The sequence below is a fragment of the Cibotium barometz genome, chromosome 59 (assembly GCF_041138505.1).
Source record: "Cibotium barometz isolate CiBa-2024 chromosome 59, ASM4113850v1, whole genome shotgun sequence".
In the NCBI taxonomy this organism is placed as follows: Eukaryota; Viridiplantae; Streptophyta; class Polypodiopsida; order Cyatheales; family Cibotiaceae; genus Cibotium; species Cibotium barometz.
The window spans coordinates 32,691,412-32,710,445 of NC_141104.1; the positions used below are offsets into that span (position 1 = coordinate 32,691,412).

The 19,034-nt window shown below is 40.0% G+C and overlaps 1 protein-coding gene across 1 annotated transcript; it reads right to left on the reverse strand.

The window, feature by feature from the left end:
- Nucleotides 1–328: 328 nt before the first annotated feature.
- On the reverse strand, nt 329–3,136 carry LOC147605732 (uncharacterized). The gene has a single exon (XM_086793284.1). It carries the CDS (start codon nt 3,032–3,034, stop codon nt 1,154–1,156), a length of 1,881 nt encoding a protein of 626 aa, XP_086649410.1. The 5' UTR covers nt 3,035–3,136; the 3' UTR covers nt 329–1,153.
- Between the last annotated feature and the right edge of the window lie 15,898 nt (nt 3,137–19,034).

Consider the following 19,034-nt stretch of genomic DNA (forward strand, 5'->3'; position numbering starts at 1 on the left):
GGATAAGAGACCTGCTTGATTACCCATGATATGTGCTAAACATACAACGTACCACATCCAAACATGGTTATATCACACAAGAAACCGTCCACATGTGATATCCCAAAGGCACATCACCACTACCTTCCACAGATCTCGCACTCACATTTCCAAATCTTTACTAAGTGATTCTGGTCATACAATAATATGTTAACATTCTAGATGGCCTTGTATCTCCATCTGAAATAAAGAAAACACCTTCAAACCATACAAGCATACACAGGTATTAGGCAACCAACATGGTTCTAGTTGATAATGTCCACAAACGCTTTCATTGAGGCAACAAAAGGACTTGCAAACTGTCACACTCACATTTGTGTATAGCAGCACAACTCACCGTCTAAGGTGGTACATCTTCACGTTCTTTGGTAAAGGAGCACAATTGAAAATGTTTTTTGTTCAAGTCTTATAGACAGCAGTAGACTAAAGCTGAATACAGTACCACATCCCTGACAGGGTTGGGTAGCCCGTCAACAGGCAGGGGGCAGTTCTATATCCACGCTTAGTCTGCTGCTAATCATCCTTTTAAGGTCCATTGGGGTGTTGTCCTGCTGTGATGTCTCTCTAGAGAGGTAATAATTGCCACTTGCCTTCAGGCTGCACACAGAACTGTTCTGGTACATGTTTGCCCGTCCTTCCCTGACAGAAGGTTAGAATGGGCCAGTCGCTGATCAATAGGGGCACTTCTGTATTCAGCCCAGGGGCAACTGCAATTAGAATGTTTAGAGAGACCTCACAGCTGACCAACTACCCAATGAACCTCAATAAAGTAGATAACCACTTCACGTGGCTAGAAAGCTAAGGCTAGAATATAACCTACTTATGCACTGACCTGACAATAATACAATGACCCATAGAAGTTGTCCGCCGCAAAACATGCAGGTTTCAAATAATATGAAAGCATGCATATGTAAAGCTTCAGAAAGAGATTTGCTAAAATATCCCCTAAGAATGACAATGCAACTCTCTGATAGAGACACCAATTGTAATATCCACTATTCCACAAAATGGCTGTGTGTTTCAAACACAAGATCTTGTAAAACAACGCAGGTGTCTGTCACAACCAGGCTATCCAGCTACCAGACTGAAACCATATGTCAAAGAACACCTTTCATCATGCAGCAGAATTAGCTGCTGCAGGCTCTTCTGATTCAGGCTCCCGAGGCAACTTGGCTTCTGCATCAAAATCGTATGGATCCCACCAAAACTCTGGATCATCTTTCAAGTCACTGCTGAAAGGGGAGTAGATGCTATCTTCCAGTCTTCGAGGCTCCTTACCAATCTCCGACCAATTGTCCGCTTCAGGAGTGTCCCATGGGAGGTCGAGAGGCGGAAGAGTTCTCTGTGAGAAGATTGAATACGGGAGCTGGACAGAAGCCGCTTCTTTCAGATCATCCAGGGAAACGTTGATATCAAACCCACCCTGGGGCTTGGCTCCCACCTCTAGTGGTGGAGGTGAGCTTGGGATATCTCCCAAGCCAAAGTCATAGGCAGGACCCTTGGGTGAAGGGATAGACGCAACAGTCAGCTTGCTCTGAAAGGTTGAGACTTTGCTACTGCTCTGCAAGACCACACGCTGCTTGGGCTGCTGTAACTCATTTGGTAGCTTGTAATCTTTGTAGGAGCTGCTGTTGAAGGCTGGGAAGTTCCTGAAGTCGTAACCTTCAGAGCTCCCTGATGGTGTGGTAATGGAAGGGCTGCTTACACCGGAACTATCTGACCTTAGGGGTAGTTTCGCCCCAGCTATCTCGATGCTATCCATAGAATCCAATCCTGAATGTAGTGCTGACCCGTCTGCTTGTAATCCTGATCCACCTGATTGAGCAGAGCCTCTAAAAGAAGAAGCCTGCCCTAACCCTGTCACTTCTGCTTCTGATGAGTAGCTGTGAGCAGAACTTTGCCCCAACCCTAACTCTAACCCTGACCTGCCTGCTTGTGCAGAGTCCATGGCACTGAAACCTTGATCTAGCCCTAATCCCATGCCTGCTTGTGAAGAATCACCAAAACTGGAATCTTTCGCTAATCCCAATCCTGACCGTGATGCACCTCCTTGTGAAGCCACGCTGCTTGACAGGTCTGGCAAACCCATCCCACTGCTGGTAGCTGTGCTTTGAGTGGTGGTTGCAGAAGTGGTCGCATCGAAGGTACTGCTCTCGAAAGTTGAAGTACTGCTGCTGCTAGACGATGCCCCCCCAAATGTGGTACTGCTAGACAATTGCGCGCTGCTAAATGTGGTGCTAGGCGATGCTGTGCCAAATGTATTGCTGCTGAATGATGCAGAACCCATAGTAGAAGAATCAAAGGGCTTTGCATCACTGCTGCTGGACTGACGGGCAGCATTGAAGGTATCCATGCCACCCAGGTGAGAGGTATTATCACTGTTGATGCTTTGGCCACCACCATTGAAGGTATCCATGCCACCATGCGCTGTGCCTGTGTTCTGAGAGACTGGGGCACTGTGGGAGGGGAGGGGACCCCAATCTTCGACAACAGGAGGGCGAGAACCCACAGGACCAAAAGAAAAGCCAGAAGGGGAGGAGGAGGAGTTACCGAAAGGTCTAGCAGCAGCGGGCGGCGGGCGGGCAGAAGCCATGTCGACTCGGATGAGGCGCCCGTCCAGCAGGTGGTTGCTCATTTTAGACTTGGCCGCTTCCGCTTCAGAATCTTGGCTAAAAGTGACGAAGCCGAAGCCCCTGGAGCGCCCAGTCTCGCGGTCGGTGATGATCCTCACATCTAAGACTTCGCCATGCTCGGCAAACGCCTTCCGAAGCATCTCTTCGTCTGTGCGATAAGATAACCCGCCCACAAAGAGCTTTGAACTGAAGGCCCGAGAGAGGCTGTACATGAGCGGCAGAGGAGGACCTCGTTGTGGAGACAGCCCCAACCACCTGGAGGCTCCCCTCATGAGATGCTGATGCACCATTGCCCGACCAGAAGGGAAAACAGAAGCCGATATGGGGTTTAGGGTGCCTGTGCAGGACTTTCTGCCTTTCATTCGTTGGCCCTAGCCCTGCCGGCACACGTGTGCCAATGCTCTGCGTGGGCTTGCTGGCGTGGCGCTGCCTAGAGCCTCTCTTGCTTGGGTTTAGGGTTCCTATTTTCTACAAAACAAAGCCTAATGCTAGGCCATATAGTGTGTTCTCTCTCTCATGATCCACCCAAGTTCAAGTCCCACCGTTGGTCGTATATGGCCTCGTGTTGCTGTTAATACCTCTCTCTCTCTCACACACACACACACTCAAAAACATGGTCAAACAAAGTTGGATTCGTCACCATTGTTTAACAATATTGCTTCTCTTTCTCTTTAACAAGGTTGCATTCCTCACCATTCGTCCTTTATTGCATTAAAATCTAACTCAACAATTGAAAGATTTGATAATACGCTTGCAATGGCCTTGACGAGGAGTTTATCTTCTTCTCCCAATTGGTATCAACCCCAACTATATCTGATTCATCTCCTTGAGATGCCTCTAAATATGCTTGCAGTGGGGTTGAGGAGGCAGTTTATCCTCTTCTCCCAATCAAGCTTCATTGTTATCAACCCAACTATATCATCTCTTTGAGATGCCTCTAAATCGTCCGAAATAGAAACTTTACCTCTAAAGTAGGCATCTCTTCCTCAATATCCTTGTCTTCCAAGATCTGTTTGCTTAAGTTTTGTTATTAGAAAACTTGTGAAAAAAACAATTAAAGATTTAATACACGCAACATATGAGATTATAGAAATATTACACATTATTCATGTACATGCTCACATTATTGAGGTGATAACAAACATATCATGGAGATACTCCGACCATAAGTTCGATGAGTGGCAAAGAACCCATTTCTATCTCTTCTCACTATTATGTTTGGACCATTGTAAAGAGATTGTAGATAGCCTTGAACCATCAGACATCAAGTATTAACATGGTAAATTACCTAAACCTTACATCTAAGGTTCCACTTTAATTAAGCATGGAAGAAAGGCGTTGTCACTATTAATTGCATGACTCGTTTAAAGAAAGGTTCCACTTTAATTAAGCATGGAAGAAAGGTGTTGTCACTATTCATTACATGACTCTTTTAAAGAAAGTTGTTGTCACTAGTCCTTGAATTTTCTAAACCTTACATCTAGGGCTCCACTTTAATTAAGCATGGAAGAAAGGTGTTGTCACCATTACTTACTTGACTCTCTTAAAGAAATCTATTGTCACTAGTACTGGCTTGACTCTCTTGAAGAAAGTAGCAGTTAGTGACAACATAATGTTCTTCTTCTTACATCCCTGCTCTCCACACAAAAGTGCCATCCATGCAACCATAATGCACCATATTTGTGGTACTATAAAGAAAAACAAAAGATCTTTTGTAATGATAAGAAATGAAAACTATATTTGATAATTCATATATGATATGTAAATAACTTATTGCAAAGAAAACACAATAGCACAAGCAGGATCTTCACTATACAAAGCCTTGAATTGTAGAAGTGGAGAGTAGACAATATTACTGCTTGCAAACTTTGACTACAAACTGATGGTTGTCACCCCTGTACTCTGGGTAATGAACTTTGATGGTGATCTAAATAGAATCCAGATGAAGGATGTCTTGCTTACAAGAGTGCTTAAGCACAATGAACTCGATGATGAACAAAGGAGGTTACCAAACTAGTCTATATATAGTGCCCAGGGTCAATATAGACTTAGGACAACGCGGCCACCCACCATGAACTCGATAATGACCAAAGGAGGCTACCAAACTAGTCTATATATAGTGCCTGAGGTCGATGTGGATGAAGGACCACGTTGGCCGCCCATCATAATCGTCTAAAATGACCAATCAACTAGGACCATATTAGGAGGACCACATCGGCCACCCATCATAATTGTCTAAAATGACCAATCAACTAGGACCATATTAGGAGGACCATATTAGGAGGACCACGTCGGCCACCCATCATGATTGTCTAAAATGACCAATCAACTGGGACCATATTAGGAGGACCACATCGGCCACCATGACTTGGTCTAAAATGACCAACCAACCTTATCATCCAATTGGATCCATATTGGACTACAAGTCTCCTATGAACTATGTGCAGTTGGGACCACATTAGGATGCACATAGTCCCGTATTGATTATGTCGTCTATGTGTAGCTCCCAAGTCCATTTGAGACCATATGGACCCTCAAACACATACCACACAATCCAAGAATAGTGTGTCCTCATTTTGCTATCCACAATACTCACTAATGCAATCGCATAGCCTGCATATGGCACGATGGCGACATGACAGTGTGGCCATCGTGCACACTTCACCCCTATGAACCAGGTCGTGCTACAAAAAAGTCTGAGGCATTTCTGGTGGAAGCTCATTCCAACCTCCAACACTTGCCACTAGGAAAAACTATATAGGGGACTAGGCAAACCTTCTCCCCCTTCGCCAAATGTTTCTCTAGTAGCAGCTAACCCCTTCAACCCTCTCTTCAATCCTTAGGAAGACCATGGATGACCCTTATTTGAGAACCACCAAGGTCTTCAAACTGAAGCAATAGATACAAGTCCCTCTATGGAAGCAAAGAAAATGGAGGAGAGCCAAATTGGGTTACCACTAATTCTTGTTGTCAGGAGAGACAAACTGACTTGAAGATGATGAAGGCAGAAGTGATTTTGATTCTGAGCAAGAAGATACTATCTATCCAAAAGGTAAGATTTATATATCCCTTCTTTTTCATTTAGTGAAGGATTGGATGGAAGTCCTACCAGGCCAAAGCTTTGATTGGTCTTTACCATGGGCCTAGTCCACCAGTAAAAATTGTCCAAGGGTGGATTAGGGCTAATTGGTTGTCCAGGATAGCCAAGAACTCACCCCTCTCCCTTATTCAGATGGACTTCAGATTTTTCCCCCAGTGGATCAAAACCAACCAAAAGCCCTATGTGGGTGGAATTGCATGACCTCCCCCTTCACTTACATCCCCTACTCAGATTGATTGCGGAACCACTGGGAATTCTTTTAGGGTAGAGACCCTAATTGGACCTTAATTCAAGGTGGCATCCTTAGGCACTTATCGAAATGGATCTTAACCATCAATCTTGGGAGGGAAATGCCTCTATATCATCTACCCAATCACCTACAAAAATCTTCCCAATGCTCAATGTCTCCATTATAATAGATAGGGTCACTACATCAAGGGCTATCCTCTAAAAAACCCCTAGCCAGTTTGTGTGAGCCAACCTACAGTAGGGAATGTGAATGGGGACAAGGAGGGATTTCAATAGGTAGTCAGAAAAGGTAAAGGCCTTCAGGGGATGCTATCTCATACTGTGAGAAAACATGTCTGACTTCAATTCTTGTATACTTGCATCTAGCTTGAACAAGCTCCCTTCTTTTTTATCTTTGGTAATCAATTTGTAGCCATGCTTAAAGTCCTCAACAAAGCATCCATGCTCATTAAATCTCACCTGTAATCCTTGTTCTACCATTTGTCCACCAATAGATGCCAAACTCTTTGTAATAGATGGCACATATAACACCTCAAACATGTTTTTCACTCTGCCATCGTACATCCTCAATGGCACACTACCAACATGTGTAATAGGATGTTGTGTATCATCACCTAGAGCAGCATAACCCTAAGTTTTTGTAGGTATCATGTTATCAAACCACTCCCCATGGCATGTTATGTGGTTTGATGCACCTCAATCCATATACCATGTTCCATCACTCTCTTTATGTGACATCATAGTGCCCATCACTCTCTTTACGTGACATCATAGTGCCCATCACATTCTTCGTAAGCAAACAAATGATCTATATATCCTTCATTTCTAGATGATGCATAAACCTAAAAAGCCCAACAGATTTTCCCCTCTCCTCTTGGTAGATCTTACTGATCCCTCTCAACACGAAGGGACTCAAGACAATGATCAATTAAAAAGGACTATGTATAGAAGAGTACTCAAATGTTAAGGATTTCCTTTGATAATGTGGAGAGGGAGATTAACAACATGGACTTTCAAGAGAAACCCAATAATTTCTTCCACCCTTGAAGAAGAGAAAATTCTTGGATCCTCCTCATTAGCTAGCCAACATTTTTTTTAAAACCCTCTCAAAATAATATATGTTCTTCCAAGTCGGGCACCTCCTCAATGCAGAGTCTTCCTGAGCAGGAAATCTCAACTTCAAAAAGAAGAATCTCTAAGGTCGGGGAGAGCTTGGACTCTATACCTATATGAATTATTTAAAAAATATTTTTTTTAAAGATTCATTATTTGTTAATTTGTGTAATATATATATATATATAATATAAAGGTATACTTTTTAAAATATTTTTTAAATTAAAAACATGAATAACATATATAAATTCTATATTATTTTATAATTGAGAGAAATATACTATTGTTGAAAGAAATATATTTTAAGCCTTCTAAAAAAAAGAAATTTATCTTTATTAGAATTAATATTTTAAAATATTTAATTTTAAAAAATATATATAATATATCAAATTTTCTCTCCATTTTATAAATCTAACCAAAGATATCATGTATTTTTTAAAAAAATTACCTATCAATCTATGTTTATCCAATTAAATAAGGAAAATCTTATCTTATGAATTAGAATATCTAATCTAATGTAAGATAAGAGAGAGTTCTTTTCTACAAATGCATATATTTCTATGCTCATTTCATTGAATCATAGCTTGGTGTCTAGTCTTCATTGCATTTTAGAGAGAATGGGCTCATAAAGTTGTAGGAGTAATATATCTGATAGGAATTGAAAACCTGAGGCTCGAGAAGCTAAGAGGAAGAGGCTAACTTGCAAGTGAAAAAGAGAGTAGAGAGCATGCTAATGAGCAGCTCTAACGTTAGTGAACCAACACCATGGGCCAAGTCCACCCTCACCTCCTCCACCTCTCCCTACTATTTCCCCCCTTGGTTTGGATGAATCATGTGTGCCTCCCTTTCCTCTTCCTCCTCCTTCTAGTGTGAGTGTGGATGTAAGAGACACCATAGGCAAGCTAGCCATACCGTTGTTGTGTGTCCAAGATCATTTGTAACTTTTTTCAATATCTCACTCCCTTGTCACAATCTTTTGTTCTCACATCCCTCGTTTGTGAGACCATCTTGACCTCGTTGAGTGTAGGTTTATTTGATGGGATTGGTGAGCATTGAGAGAGGAGAGCATGCACCACATGTGCCTCCTCCACCTCTCCCTACTATTTCCCTCCTTGGTTTGGATGAGCCATGTGAGACTCCCTTTCCTCCTCCTCCTCCTCCTCCTCCTTCTTCTTCTAGTGTGAGTGTGGATGCAAAAGCCACCATAGGCAAGCTAGCCATAATGTCATTGTGTGTTTAAGATTATTCGTAACTTTTTTCAAGATCTCGCTCCCTTGTCACAATTTGTTATTCTCACATCCCTCATTGACCATCCTAACCTAGCTGAGTGTAGGGTTATTACTAGGATTGGTGAGTGAGCATTGAGAGAGGAGAGCGAGCGGATCGAGGTCCTCAATAGTATTTGTTACTCATATGCGTTCATAAAAAAAAGGAATACTTTAGATACATTGGCCGCTTGTTGTCACCCTATTGTAACAGTCACATACATTAGGAGAAATATGAACTCTCCATTTTTCCCCTTAAGGAGTGAATAAAAAAAGATTGGCCTGACCAATGAGAGAGCTGGGATTCTAGATCTATGTAACATGGATCTTTTTGTCATATCTTTGCCCAAATCTCTTAGGACAATAAAATAATAGAGCCCATATCTTTAAAAAATAGAGAAATGTTAAATTTTATGTCATAAACTATTCTTTTATGTCAGATGTACCTTGTGGTCAACACATGGAAATTTGAAAACCGAATTTCATTTTTTTCATTTTTTATGTTTAACTTTTTACTTTCCCTCCTTTTTTATGTTTAACTTTTTACTTTCCCTCCTTTTGCATTTTACTACCTTTTCATTTTTTTCCCTTTTTTGGCAAAATTCAATTTCACCATATCTTCTATAACTCTGGTTCTTTCTTCACGAAAATTTATAGGTATGTTGTTCTCCACCATAGCTCTCTCCTCCTAAAATTTCATCTCATTTGGACAAAACATCTGTGAGTTATGCCCGTTTTCTCACATGAACTTTCTCTTCTCTGCACCACAGACAGCTATCTTGATGTGAAGTGGCATCAAATTCTTGTGAGTAATTATCATATGTTTAGGGTTTGTCTATGTTTTGTCTTGATGTGAGTAATGATCGTAGGTTTAGGCTTTGTTTATGTTTTGTCTTTATGTGTTGCTGTTTATTTTCACAGGAGCAAGGTTGTGAGCAACAAGGTTGTGTAAATCAAAGTAGTAAGTTGCTGTTTATTTCTTGTTGTTTTAATCTTTATTTGTTGCTTACAATCTTCTTTGCACAGTAATGATTTGAAGTGGCATAAAATACCATAGTAATGATCATATGTTTAGGATTTGTTTATGTTTTGTCTTGATGTGTTGCTATTTATTTTCACAGGAGCAACAAGGTTGTGAGCAATAAGTTGCTGTTTATTTCCTACTTGAATCAATAAGGATAGTTTTTTTCTAATGAGACCAAATTTTTTGGACCCAGAAGGGTGTGAAAATTAATTGTCTGGCTGCCCTACAGAGTGCATTTTCACACCCTTCTGGACCGTCATAACACAGCATCAAAAAACTTGAACATCATCATTGCACCCTTCTAGACCATCATAACATGGGAATATTTCAAAAATCAATATCTTTCGACTTCTTCAAGTATTACAAAGCATTGTAAATCTTGGGGATACAATTCAAGTCATCAAAAAAACTATATTTCAAGGTATCAAAAATGAGTTGGGCTTGTTGTTTGCTACCAATCAAACCTAGCAAGGGAATTATATCAATCTAACGAAATTGGTAATAACACATGACCTCATGGTCAAGGAAGCCAAGGGGGATTCCAAAAACCGCAATAGATTTTGCACCATAGACTGCCAGTGCTCTGCAATGTTCCTAGTAAACCACAATGCACTCGTGCGGTCTACTTGTGGTATGGAGGGGTCATTACGTGCCCTCCCACCCGTCAACATGGAAAACTGAGCCCTGCTAATACTACATGCAATTGTCGATACGTGCGGCAAGGTTGTGCAAATCCCTGACTCGGAGCACTCACCAATTGAACCTGGTCTATCTCCTAGGCTGAGAGGGAATCCTCATCAGGTTGGATGGGGCAGCCTCGATATAGAGAATAAGTATCATGCAAGTTTGGAAGCAGTGATCGTGCCCATGAGGAGTTGAGTGCTTCTGCTCTCAAAGTGCTTGTACAAAATGGACAAAAAGAGAGAGGGTGCTCATTAATAGTGATTAATGTAATCATTACACCAAACCCTAGTTTTTAGAGGAATGTCACGTACCAAAAAAATGGGTTTTGAAAAATGAAAGATAACATGGATCCATATTTGACCAAAAAGAACATTTCCTCATATTTACATTCGAATAATTTACATGCTCATTTATAACACCTGATTACATTTGATAAATAATATCCCTATAGATCAACTATACATAAACCCTAGGCCTCATTCAAGTCTATAGGGACCCATACTTTACCAACTCTCCTATGTGTAACCCTCCATGCCGCATGACATGCAGGTCTTGTCCCTGCCCTCCACCTTGCTATTTCTTACCCTTACTTTTCATTTTGGCAATTTGGGCCAATTGGCACATTTGAGCCCTCTCCCTTGAAAGGTTTCTTCCAAAGGTATAACAGAAGAACCAATCAAACATTTCTTTGAGATAGTTTGATCAAATCCTGCCACCTCCATGTCTTGTGTTCTTGAAATAAACTCCCCTTGCAAGGTAATGACTTTTCTCCATTCCTTGGGTGCCCCACATGTCAAGCCATAGGCATTCATGAACCATTAAACCATGAGCGTACAAGATGTGTTGCAGATATACCAAACAAAACCACCATTCAGGAAAAGTGAATTAGAAGAAGAAATCTATTTTGTAAAACCTTTAAAAGCATTATATTACCATGTAATGCACAATATTCAATTCATCCCATGTGCAAACCACGTCTTTAATGAAGCTTTTTGTAACTCTACTTGAAATTGTTTGCGGTTTTCCTCTATTGTGCTGCTTTGACTCATCAACCGCACTACCTTATTGAAATTTGCCCACACTTGCTCACGCAAAACAAAAATGTTTGCATCCAAGCATTCCGAAGAAGTACAAGCACAAAGGTCTTTCCACAGCTCCCATCTCTTTGTAGGAACATTTTCACCTTCCTCAACATGTTGCCTGTCTCCCGTTTGTTGACAAGCTTCTGGAGAAACCTTCTCGCCTTGCCTCCACTCATTGAAACCTTTTGAGCAACCATATGTGAAACTCTAGAGGTCTTTTAGTTAACTCGTATCTCCATGTGACCCCCATGGCAACCAATGTCATTTAAAATCTTCTCCACTCTAGCAATCGCCTCATCTTATCAAGTTTTACCAAGCATAGTTGAATGCATAGTCTATGTGACACTTTAAGAGGCAATCAAAGATATTCATGAAAGCATGAAAAGTACAACAGTGAACATTCCTAAGAGGGAAAGGAATTATGGGGTTCTAGCTATTATCCCTTAAGTCCTTATTTGGAGGCGCCAACATAGGTGATAAAAGGACACCACCCTCCCCCACTTTCCCTTGCAATTTCCTATTTCCTTGCATTCCTCTTCACCATTGTCCATCCCCCTACGTTTCTTCTTGGTTTTTTGTTTCAATCCATGAATGCACCAAGGGCATGGATGAGCTATATTTGCACCTTAAGTGCAATCCAGCATACACTTAATTATATTAAGATCCCCGCCAAGATGCCAATCAGCGTCAAAGCTCTCTAAACCATCAACATCGCTTCTTGCTCCCTATTTGTGACTTTATCACATCACTAACCCAAGACAACCTCTTAAAGACCCATGCTAGCACCTCATGTGTCTCCTTGGGAACCTCAAATGCTCCTAACCACCATATATCTTTCTCTGATTGAACATTAAACGATGTCTTGGGTTAGTGATGTGACTTTATCACATCACTAACCCAAGACAACCTCTCAAAGACCCATGCTAGCACCTCATGTGTGTCCTTGGGAACCTCAAATGCTCCTAACCACCATATATCTTTCTCATTTTAACATTAGACGATGGTTTAGTGTGCAAAATATTGTCATTCCCTTGCTCTTGAAAATCAACTGTGCTCTCTCCCTCATTACGGGCCCCTCTGCAATAGTGGTAGTATAGCTTATGGAGACTTAAAGGCTTCCGCCATAGCGTGGTTCATGAGTGTGACACTCATTCTCACTAGCCTTCTTCCCTTCACATCTAGCACTCGTTCAACTTCAGTAGCACACGAAGGAGACCTTGGAACCTATAAAACACGGAAATCAAACAAAATGTTAAGTTGTTCCCCATAAATGAGCACACAACTAATGAGTACAATGGTACGAAACCTACTTATATCTAGAAGGCAACCCATAGAACAATATCATTGCTTTTTCAATGGGCATTTGGATTTGGGAGGAAAAGGCCGGCAAGGTCGCGTTGATGAGGAGCTTCCTCATGTTCAGGGCTTGGTTTATAAGTTGGATATGCAATGGTATATGGAAGTTCAATTTGGTCCCTATTTAATAGGTGTTGAGGTGGAGACTTAGGTGCCCTAGGAGGGTAAAATACCTCAGCAAATTTTGTGTTGGCACCTTGTGAGCCTTTTTTAGACTTTGTGTCACTATCTGCATTGAGTTCTTTGATGTGAACGTGGGATTTGGTCTTATCTTCCTATGGAATAGACAAAGGAGGGTTAAGAGGGGCAAGATCTTCATTTAACAACATCATGTTGGTGAACAAATTTTCCTCATCCTCAAGCATAAGCTGGGGCTCCTTTTGTACTTTTTGCAAAAGTTCAGGTTCTTATCTTGGACATCAAGTAAATAGTTTGATGGGGGATTGCGTGTCCTCGGGCATTGGTAGATAGGACATGTACTTGTGTTTCTTTGCGTTGAGCCTGCCAGTCTCATACCAGTGCTTAGGCTTGTTGAAGACATTGTTTCTCCAAGATGGGGTTGTGATACTTGGCGAGTTTCTTTGGTAATTTAGCTCGATTCCTTGGGGCTACTTATGGGAGTGACATTGTGGCATGATCATCACTCTTGGAGGAGGAGGATGTTGTCTTTGTTGAGCCACATTTGATGGTAACCTGATCTTCACCTTTGCCAATAAGCTTAGAGCACTATTTCTTTTTGGATATGGCACATTTGTTAGGTAAGGCATTGGAGTGCTTTGGTGCCATGGCCTTCTTGAGTTTGGTCTGCATTCGTGCGACTACATTCAATTGGACAATGGATGGTCAGCAAAACGAGATCCAGTAATAGATTACAATAATCATTTCGTCAACATATATATATATATCTTCCTCGACATACGTATGGGTGTCCTAAGCACCGCGAGCCCGTGCATCGCCTGGTCAGAACCCTCCAGGATCCTCCTTAAGTGTCCTGGCACTTCACTCAGGGACCGCTTCGTCGGCCCTCGCTCATCGTACCGGAAGCACACCATTTTTCACCATACCCAGGTTGGTCAAGACCTGGGCAGGTTTTTGCTGCGTGAGCTGTCCCTCGAACACTCCCCGTCAGCTGTTGCAACCGAACTTCCCTTAGATAAACATATATGCCAAATGCTCCCTCCAACTAGCATTCTGGCGTAAGACAGTCCTTTAAGAAAACAGGGTTTCTATGCAAGTTTTCAGTTTTGATTTTGATTGAAAACCATGAATAATCTTAAATCCGTATCTCAATACTTCTAGATCCAGGTCGGAATTCCAAACAGAATTCCTCGAATTCTGTTAACTTGATCCTCAGATCAAAATCAAAAGTCTTAACTTAGTTTCAGATTCAGTGGGTGTTTTGAGTGCATTTTTCCTGAACTGAGCACATCATCGTTGACGAAGGAATTAGATCTTGGTCAATAGTCTAAATCAGAGTTTGGGTCTGGAAAGGTTCTTCTTAAACTATTTTTCTCGAAAGGTACTATTTCAATTTTTCTTTTTCTGAATTTCGTTCGACGAATATTTGCTTACAGATTTCTAAAACATGAATTTCTTATGAGGAATAAAATAATCATTTATCTCGATCTCCGACTTCGATGGTTTAATTGAATTTTCTCATTACCATCTTAGTGAATATGAAACGGTAGCATTTCTTCTCACAGATTATCTACTTATTCATTTTTCCAATTTTTACGGAAATTAAACAGAGGATTAAGGAGATCCCTTATTTAATTATAAGATTCTATATGCATCTAATATAAAAAATATCTTTTATGCATATGTTTATGCATAAAAATCATTTATGATGAAAATCACACTTTTAATATAAAAAATATCTTTTATGCACCCATTTATGCATAAAAATCATTTATGATGAAAATCACACTTTTAATATTAAAAAAATATCTTTTATGCATAAAAATCATTTATGATGAAAACCACACTTTTAATATAAAAAAATATCCTTTTATGCATACTTTTATGCATAGAAATCAATAGTAATAAAAATAACACTTTTATAATTTAAAAAAAATTCTTTTATGCATAGAATTCAATAATGATAAAAGTAACACTTTTATAATAAAAAATATTCTTTTTGCATACTTTTATGCATAGAATTCAATAATGATAAAAGTAACACTTTTATAATAAAAATAAATTTCTTTTATGCATCCTCTTATGCATAAAAATCAATAATGATAAAAGTAATACTTTTATAATAAAAAAATATTCTTTTATGCATACTTTTATGCATAGAAATCAATAATGATAAAAGTAACAATTTTATAATAAAAAAATATTCTTTTATGCATAAAAATCAATATGATGAAAGTAACTCTTTTGTAATAAAAAAATATACTTTTATGCATTATTTTATGTATAAAAATCCATAATGAAGAAAGTAACACTTTCATAATTAAAAAAATATCAATAAGTATCTTTCATAGAACTTAATTCTATTGAAAATCATTCTTTTATAAAAATTAATCAATATGCATCTTTCTTTGCATGAATGAAAATGACACTTTTAGAATGCTCTAACGATGGGGATTACTCTTTTTGATTAATAAAAGATGAAATTTATTTCACAAATTTTTAGAAAATTTTGCCATAACCTCCTTTGTATGGCTGACAATTAATCAATTTTTAACTCACTAAAATTAATTAGAAGTTCACCAAGAAGAGTATTTAAATTCTAGTGTAAACATTTTCTATTTATTTAAGAGAATATTATCAAAAACTTGATTTCATCTAATAATCAATCATCTAGGATAAAGAATGGTTGGATTTACTAAAGAAGAGAGGGGAATGCCTTTTTTCAATGAGACATAACATCCATTCAATTTAGAGAAGACAAAAATCATTAAAAAAAAACCATTAAAAAATAAAAAAAGAAGAATCTCCAACTTACATGGATAATTTGAGAGCTTTCCTTTGGCTTGATGGTTTGAGGGTTCTACTCTTGTTTGAAACAAGAGTGGCCACCAATCTTTTAGAAGAGGGAAGGTCAAAAACTAATGAATTAAAATTCACAGTTTTTGGCACTTGGGAGAGGCAGGGTAATAGTGCAAAACACTATTGAGTTTCAACAAAGGGGAAGGCTTCTATTTATAGGAAAAAGTGAGCTTCTAACCAAGCCAACTGATTCTAGAATTTTCCAGATTAGTTTGGTCAATTTTCGACCATTTTTGGGTCAGCTTAGTCCACTTTTTGGATCTATTTGGGAGTTTAAAACTCATTCAAGCATGTGAAATAGGCGCCTCCTTCATGAGGGGAATTCTCCCATACTGAGGTGTCAAAAATGCATCATTTCACCTAAATATCTCTCTTTTTTAACTATTAACTTTGTCCTTAGTCAACTCTTCACCTTATGTGAGTATTTACTCATTTTTGGGAGATTTTCCTTTTATTCTTCTATTTATCTCCTCCCTACATTCGGATGAATCTTCTCCTCCCTACATTCGGATGAATCTTACTGGTCCATAGGAACCTAAATTTAAAATTTCGAAAAAATCTTGACCCCCAGGATAATGCCTCTTGAACAAATTATAGTTAATTTCTAATGCACCTTCTAAAAATCTTTTTGAACTTCTGTTTCAGGGGAACTTATTTTAATAAGATGAGATTTTTTTCTATCCAAAAATATTTAAAAACTGAATTACCACTCTCTAGAAGATTTTCTCTCTCTAGGCCAAAACTGGTAGAAACAAGATCTTTTATATTTCTGAAGAGGGATTTGATTACAGGGGAAGATGCTGGACATCTTGAGAGACTGGGGAGGAATCTTACATTATTTTCCCGGTTTCGATTTTTGGAGTGACCACCAACTTAGTCTGGTGCCTGGATATTCGTGGGCAAGGCCCTGAGTGAGAAACCCTACCCCGCGCATGAGGGGGCTGCTTCCGTTGTCAGCTACCGGGAGTCCGATGCGCGGAGGGGGTAGAGGGATCTCACAGTTGGTATCAGAGCCTTGCTGAAAGCTAATAAAGATAAATAAATTCTTATCAAAAATTGATAATAAAAACTCAGAAAAAGCATTTTCATAATGTATTTTCATTCCGTAAGCTTCTTTAATGAAGAATTTTTAATCAAAGAAATTGTTTTTATAGATGGAAGTTCCCTATTTATCTGGTATTCCCGACCTTAGCCAGTCTCAAGACATGACTGCATTCGCCTTCGAGCATCTCATTTCTTCCGCTTCAACTCGAACAAGCCGAGCAAGACTCGCACACCATTTTGAGGATTTATATTTTCCTAACCCAGTGGAGAGACTACAGCATAAGTGGTTTGCAGAGCAATATGTCCACGCCTCTTGCGATCGTCGTGCAATGCTGGCAGAACCTCTCATTGGCTATGATTCTGTTAAAGCTAAAAATGGTGCGTGGCGTCATTCTATATCATTCGATGCCTTGGAATTTCAGACTTTCATGCCAAGTCTACAGACTCCTTAGTTGTTTTATTCCTAAGAAGAAAATAATAGCTCCCTTGTCAGTAAGTGAACGTTTGTATCAGGGCATGGCTAGGACCCAGTACCGTCATCTTATGTGACTCCCGAGGAGATTTTGAATTCTAGAGCCGAGCTGTTCTATGTACATATTGCAACTTTTCTATAAATAAAGAAATGTTTTCTGGAGAAGAATTCCCTGCTGTATAAGTGATTGTTTATGGGGACGATCTGATAAAGAAAAATCTGTTATCAGACAATCTCCAATAAGATCATTGTCTTGTTTAAGAAATTTTTTTTTTAAATCTCATAATGTCTTAGGATCTCGTGATGATATGAAAATTAAAATTCAATAATATATAAATTTTTGGCAGAATCATGAGACGAGGAAACCGTGGCCGTCAGCCAGACCCTCTCTCTGAAGATGACAAGCTTGACCCTGATGTTTGCAAGGCTCTTCATAGGACTCAGCCACCAGGACCCTTCAAAGGAGAAAATGAGAAGGGGAGAAACTAGGCGAGGCTGTGGAGAAATGGGTGGAAGCCATGGAAGAATATTTTGACGTCACAGGCTACAATGAGCAGAGCAAAATGGCTCAATAGTGGAAACAACCAGGGTAGCATGGAGAAACCACTTTGACACCAACCGCCTGGATAGAAATACTTAGTCCTGGAACGACCTAAAAACCTATCTAAGAAAGAGATTTTGTCTTCTTGGATTTTTGGAAATCAAAATGAACGAATTTTTAGAGCTAAAGCAGGAGAGCAAAACCATCGAGGAATATCACCAGGCCTTTGCTCTTCTACTCAAATATTCACCACCTCTAGATGAAGAACAACTCATGACCAGGTTCATTCGGGGAATGAACGAACCCTTGGACACACTGGTCGAAAATGCCAGTGTCCACAGCTGAAGCTGTAAGAATAGCAAAGGATTTTGCCAAAGCCTTTGTAGTAAAGGTCCCGCCAAAGCCTGCACCCTCTAACTTTAAAAGATTCCAAGCCCAGGGAAGTACTTCAAACTTTCCACCCCCGAAGAGGCAGCAAGGCCTGAATCAGAATTAGGATGCAGGAAGATTCCGAAGTGAAGGAAGACCCTTCTCCCAGAATACTTTCTCAGGAGCCCCACCTCTTTCAAGAAATCAGAGGGATGAGCTCAAAAGTGAAAACCGATGTTTTGGATGCCAAGGTTTCGGTCACCAACTGAAAGACTGCCTGACTCCTGCCATGTCAAGGGGACAGGGAAGTCAAGGACCCTGAGTTTAGAGACCAACCCCTTCATACCAGTCTAATCAGGGTCCGTCTTGCCCAAGCCAGGGAAACCCCAGAAGAAATCCAGCTTAACCATTTGCCTCTGTCCAGAGTAACCTCAGAATTCCTTCCTAGAACTGGGGCAACCAAAGAGAAAGAGTTCCACCTCAGACTGCAACAACAGCCAGAGCAGTCACAATTTCACATGTAGTAGAAGAGGAAAGAGGGCAGATCTTTGCTGCAATTGAAAACTAAGGGCCTAACTGTCAGTTCTCAGTCATCCATACTCCAGTAAAATATCAGGGTAAGCCTTTTAAGCTTTTGATTGATTCAGGCAGTTCTCATTCATTCATTTCCCCTGGATGCTTGCGTAAGCTAGTCTTAGAACAAAAATCAGGGAAACCTATGCAAGTTGAATTGGCTAGTGGGAAGACTCTTTTTACTCACCATGAGACAGATCTTATCCAGTTCAAACTAGATGGTAATGTAACCGACTGTCAGTTCAAAGTCTATTACATCTGGGATTTTTTGACGGGATCCTTGGAATGGATTGGCTCCACAAAAATCAAGCTGACATACACGGTCACAATGGAACCATTTCCTTCCATGACCTTCACGGGAACAAAGTTCAAGGAATTGGAGTTTCCGGATCCCCAGACCTTCAGTTAGTAAAAGCTTCCAGGTTGCTGAAAGGACTTAGAAAGAAGCAGCAAATTTATGTTGTCAAAATGAACCCAGTAGACTCAAAGCTTA

What these genes read in the sequence shown, in the direction of transcription:
- LOC147605732 (XM_086793284.1), bottom strand. Translation starts at nt 3,034, where the DNA reads ATGAAAGGCAGAAAGTCCTGCACAGGCACCCTAAACCCCATATCGGCT.